The 6,000-nt window shown below is 31.3% G+C and overlaps 1 protein-coding gene across 1 annotated transcript in view; it reads left to right on the top strand.

Annotated features, from left to right (window-relative positions):
* LOC139489185 (low-density lipoprotein receptor-related protein 2-like) overlaps positions 1-5,468 on the top strand; it is a 44,945-nt gene extending 39,477 nt beyond the window's left edge. The window contains exons 19-22 of the mRNA XM_071275368.1: positions 1,389-1,517; positions 2,710-2,838; positions 4,139-4,270; positions 5,248-5,468. Coding sequence (XP_071131469.1) covers positions 1,389-1,517; positions 2,710-2,838; positions 4,139-4,270; positions 5,248-5,285 — 428 coding nt within the window. The 3' untranslated portion in view covers positions 5,286-5,468. The remainder of the gene's footprint in view (positions 1-1,388; positions 1,518-2,709; positions 2,839-4,138; positions 4,271-5,247) is intronic.
* Positions 5,469-6,000: the final 532 nt, after the last annotated feature.

Here is a 6,000-nt window from a genome sequence, read left to right on the forward strand (position 1 = left end):
TAAAATAACCATTTACACCTATGTTTTGTCGTCGGCCTCTTATCTTGAAAACTATTATAGAAAGATAGCCACTTTAGATAGCAAACATGATCAGCAAGACTATTTATATATCTACAAATAAATCAACAAAGCGAACATCGTGAGTCCACTTATTATTGAAAGTATTGTTTGTTAATGACTAGGTTGATGAATAGTGTAAGATTTTGACTATTCTCTTAAAAATTTTCAAAAATATAAATAAACTCTTATATAGCAAAAACGACCAACAGGGAAAAAATCCGGATCTGGCTATTATGTAGACTCATAGGAGTGATTTTCCCTAATAAGCAAGTGTTCTTCTTTTTTGTCTACGGAGAGGAGTTGCAAGATGAGGATTGTCAGTGATGTGGTATATGTATTCGATGATGTGAACTTGCATAACAAGGATTGAATGATTATGCTAATTGAAATGTTGGGTAAACAGTGTACCAAGTCAGGAATATGACAGTTGTTATTCTTTCTGTTGTTGTGTTTAAGCTTTTAATTTGGCACTTGCTTAGGAACTAATCGTTGCATATTTTCCTCTGAGTTCGGTATTTTTGTTAATTTTGTTTTATGCATTTTTGATGATTTCTTATCAGTGGACTCACGTACGTTTGTTAAGCCTTCCTTTCGTTTGCCCGACATATTCTCATCCGTAAAGATAACAGTGTAATCCGTAAACGAGACTTGTTGATTTACAATTCAAATCATCGGAGCTTCTGGTAAAGTAGGATTTGTCAGTTAAATTGCTAATGAATTGCGGATCTGTTATTAAGATTTTACAGGTCTTAGAGTGTTTGGTTTTACATTTCGAAATAAAACAGTGTTGTTCAGAGTCAATAAACTCAAGCATGTAAGAGGTTTGATAATCTGTTAGAATAGAGTATGTTCGGTGTATTTTTGAAAAAAAGACAAGCGTAATGTTTAGTAATCTACGGCCTGTTTTTTTTTCTTTCATTATTTAAGTTGCATTAATAATTCTGTTGTAAACAAAGCGTCTGAAGTATAATATTTTTTTCTACACATCGGCTTATCATTCCAAGGCACCTATGATATACCCCAGTTCTGAGTGGGATTTCTGATTATAAAGTATTCCGTGAATTGTTTTGTAGACTATTGTTTGTTTTTGGTATTTTTTTTTTTTTTTCATTTCTTTGTCAGTTTGTTTCCGACTTATGAGTTAAATACTCCTTGGTATTTCTTACCCTTTTTTCTCGTTTCGCATCTTCTGGATATGTCTTTTTTTGTTTGCCTGAAACATATATCTAACAATGAAACAGAAAGTCATCATCCTTATCTTACGATAGCTGCACATTGACAAATTAAAAATGAGTACATGGATTATTCATGTTGTTGTTCAATTGCAGCACGCAGCTGTGGTGACGTAATGTCGAAATGTGATAATGGATACCAATGTGTGCTCGATTTCAAGACATGTGATGGTGTTGCAGATTGTGCAGATAGTTCAGACGAGGATCCAGACTTATGTGTAGAGAGTAAGTTTATTTGAATCGACTGAATCAATAATTGACATTATGTCAATAAAACAAATAAGAGCTGTAAGGTTTAAGTAATGAAAATAATTTTCCAGGTTCAAAAAAGTCTAGGAATACTTTTTTTTCATTTATCAAATAATTGACAGATTAATTCCCATTTCATATGTTTTCATAATATAGTGTGTGTTGTGTTGCCCAGCATATATTTAGGTTGTCTTCGATTCAAGCATATTTAGACATTTAGAGAATAGAAATTGATTTATAAACATGTTTCTATAAGACCATTTCTTTGCTTCAAGTACACTACCACAAACAAAGTGTACTAACACAATAAATATGACGAAATCATTGTTTTTTATATTGGTGTGAAAATCAGATTAATGGTAATTACTTTAAACTGATTACTTGTTTCTCTAAAAGAAAGAAAGTTTAGCAAATGTCCTTCCAGCTATTATCGAGACAGGTTATATTCTATCATGAAATGTAATGCAATTTGAAATTATTTACACAGGTATCAGAACACGCAGAAGAGATTTGAAATAAGCAACATAAGTTTGATATTATCTAAAGTAAAGCTCAAATGAAATAAGTTAGAAGATAGTTAAATTGTTAAACAAAATATTAAGCACATCATAGTTCGTGAATCATATATGTTAGACCTACATAAATATTCGGAAAAGTATTCCTAAAACATATTTACATAGTCATTATTTACAGTATCATTATATATAATTAATTTTGTAATGGTCTTTATTATTTGGAAATTTTCACAACTTTTAATTGACAAGTCGACCCCTACTTAACCTTTCAGATCTAAGGAACATTTAGTTATGTAAAAGTCACATTTTAAGTACAAGAACAACATACAAACCTTTATTCTGTAAAACTTGTTGGTTACCACATTTCAAACTTAACATTTAAATCAGTTCTACTGACAAAAGGAATACGAATATTGTTTCTAGTGTCGAGTAACTATTAACAAAAATGTTTTTAAAATGGTGTGTTGGTGTTTCGGAAAAAAATATCGTCAGTACTGAAACCTACTTAACTTACGTGTGTTCTTTGCTGTTATTAGTGAATACTCAAATATAGCTAAACCAGACATAAAACACATGTTAAATTGTAATGGGACATCAGTCAAAGGGTTTAAGATGTGTAAGTTTATTCCAATTTCTTTACATCTTTTTTGAAGATCGTATTTGTCCAGTGGGAATGGTGAAATGTGAAGATATGGTTCAGTGTATTTATGAAATACAGTTTTGTAGTATATATCCTGACTGCAAGGATAAATCGGATGAAAGCCCTGAGATTTGTACAAAAGGTAATAAAATATCTTTCATTATTTGAAAAAAATGCCAGTTTTAGTACGCAGCACTAATAATTTTTACACATTTTAATTGTTATTTTTAGCTATCTATGTCATATTTCATATTTTAACAAGATGTTAGCAATATGGTTTAATACACATTAGTACGTCTACGTCTGAAGAATTACAAAAATATATTGACCAAAGAAACTGTACACATATATCAGATACGCACAATCATGCTATTGTCTGTCCTCTTGGTTTATAAATCTTATGTACGTAGAATCAATTTACCAACCTCACTTTTATATGGGATATACTTTCACAACCCATTCCGTATTCAAGAGCTTGCAGCTGCTAGTCAGACTTTATAAAACGTCATTAGTATTTAACAAAAAGTTGATAAACCAAGGTAATGTTAAAGAACGTTGAGTCCTTGTTAAACAAATAAAAATAATCGATGGATTCTAAGACCCAGTTGACAATATTTTGTACAATTTCACCAAAAATATATGATGGTCTTAGTAAGATGGTGTAAGTAAAACAAACAGTTTAGTAGTGGAACAATGTCATGAAGACGAAATAAATCTATATTTGTAAGGTGTTTAGTGCAGCGTTTTTAGTCTTTGTCATTTTATTTTCGACATATCAGTTTGAATATCCCTCTGGTATCTTTCTGCTCTCTTTTTTAAGCCTGTACGTAGTTGAAACTTTCATATTATTCCGTTCTGCTTTAAAAGAGGTAGCTTAATTTTTATGTTTGTTACAGATGTCATTTTTCGAAAATGGAGTCAGATGGAATGTTGGTTAATTAGTAATTTTCTTTTGCTGAACCTCAATGTATAATTAACGTCAAATAATAATGATATTATTGGCAGCCTTATCACCCGGGACCACAATTTATTCCTTTACTAGGTCTTTTAGCCTCTATTTGATAGCAGGAACCGGGCTATTATGGTTGTTGTTAGGAGTACAATGTAATATGTTCTTTATGTTGAATACGACTACATTCAATATTGAATTAAACATAAACAAAAGAATCTAAGGACTTTACGTCAGCTTTTTCTTGTTTTATCCATTTCGTGCTGTAAGTAAAGAATGAATCGTGGATGATGTTAAGAAACTCATTCTAATCGATAATTTATTGGGGACGATATTTAGGTACTTAACTGAGGAATGATTTCAGCTCTCGGTCATGGACGATGTTTAGGTCTCCTGTTATAACATGGGAACAGGGCCATCAATGTTTTCGGAATTACTTCAATTTCATGACGTATGTGTATTGTATATTCAAATCTTTACACTATTTTTACAGACAGAGCTTGCCCTACTGGAATGTCTAGATGTTCCGCCAATGACCCAAATTGCATATATGATAGTTGGTTCTGCAATAACCAACCAGAATGCGCAAACAGAGAGGATGAAAGTCGGAATAGTTGCTTTAATCGTAAGAAGATATTTAAATTAACACATGTGTACATCAAGATGTTATCTCGTGTATTTTTAATTAACGCCATGTAAAGCACGCCTTAAATCGAACTTATTAACTTGTTATGTGCAAAAAGAGGCAGATTTGTCCTATATCGACCGCATTTACTCACTTTGTTCGTTTGGGTTAAATTGGAACGATAACAGGACAGGTGAAGTTGAACTTATCATTTTATATTTGCTCAAATGTGCGTGAAATATAAATCGACGTTTCTTTTCATTTTGTTTTTCAAAATGAAATACATGATATGTAAAGTTTCTCAAATATATGCAAAATGCAGTATAAGGTTTATTCTTCCCCCTTTTTTGAATTGACCTTGGGATTAGATTGTTTTGTTTAGACTTTTTCAACCCATCATGTTCTTTGAAAAAATGCCTGTTCAAAGTAAAAAATATAACAGTTAGTTTCTGTTGGTTGATAAAGACTTATGTTGTCAAGTTTGATACATTTCTTTCTGAGACTCCTGAAATTACCTGAGAGTTCGTCATTATTGTTCATACTTGATTTTTTAACATGTTTAGTATTAACAATACATATCAGCTGGTACTGGTACTTTTTAAGTGATTGCTTGTTCTGGACTAATTTTCTTACAACTGTTTATTTGTGTACATGACAACAACAAAGTGTTCATACTATTACTTTAAAAATGATACGTAATGCAGTGTCCAGAAATGGAAGATGTTGCATGTAATATATATATATATGTGTGTATCCTATGTCCATACATGAATGTGGTGTCGATAATACTTTCAAATTTCGGTTTTAATTGTTCAAGTATAATGTTTCGTCGTAGTATACATGTACACGTGCAACCTTTCATCTAAAACCAAAAATGGTTCAGAACACGAGATACTTTTTTCATCTGAAAATGTTAGATAATATTAAAATATATTGATAAAACATTGACATAGATTCTTCTTAATTTATCTTTTCAGGTCCAAAGGGATCCACTGAATTTCCGTGGCTGGCATAGCTAGCAGTCTGATTGAATTTTAAGTAAAAACATCTCGCCATACGACAACAGATAAAAAATTGAATTATGTAAATTAAACTACACGCCTTTATTGTATCTGTAAATAGTTAGGATGCAATTTGGTTTGTACGAATCTTGCTTGGAGATGTTATCATTATATAATAAACAAAATATGAAATATGTCATGGAATTGTTCAATTGCGATCCGTATAATTTGTATCGTTAGTCTTGTCATTGGCGTCTCCAGTTACTGCTAAAAGCCTTCATGACGATATAAAAATCAGCTGAAATTCAACACAATGTTTGCAGGGTTTTTTTTCGAGAAAAAAAACACCATGGTACAACTGATCTACATGAAATATGAAAATTGAATAAGAATGAAACGTTAATTGAGAGAAATAAAGCTTTCTTTCAATTTCAAGATTTGTCTTTTCAGCAGTATGATTTCAGTGTTTTAGTTTTCCAATTTGTAATTTACGCACATTCATGACCAATGTTGCTTTCTTTGCAAGAGAGTAGGACAAAACAAAATATGTACGCGAACACTAACGATGCTTATCCAATCAAAATTCAAAGACAATTATGATTTCAAATTTGATTGTTCACAGTACTTGCGTTAAAAAAATGTCGAAATTTAGTGTCTGTATGTGTAAACAAGTGCTCTTGTTCAATGAAACATATTTCTCTGCAATCTTCAATGTTTCTGTTATATTGT

This window comes from Mytilus edulis, chromosome 9 (genome assembly GCF_963676685.1).
Source record: "Mytilus edulis chromosome 9, xbMytEdul2.2, whole genome shotgun sequence".
Taxonomy (NCBI): Eukaryota; Metazoa; Mollusca; class Bivalvia; order Mytilida; family Mytilidae; genus Mytilus; species Mytilus edulis.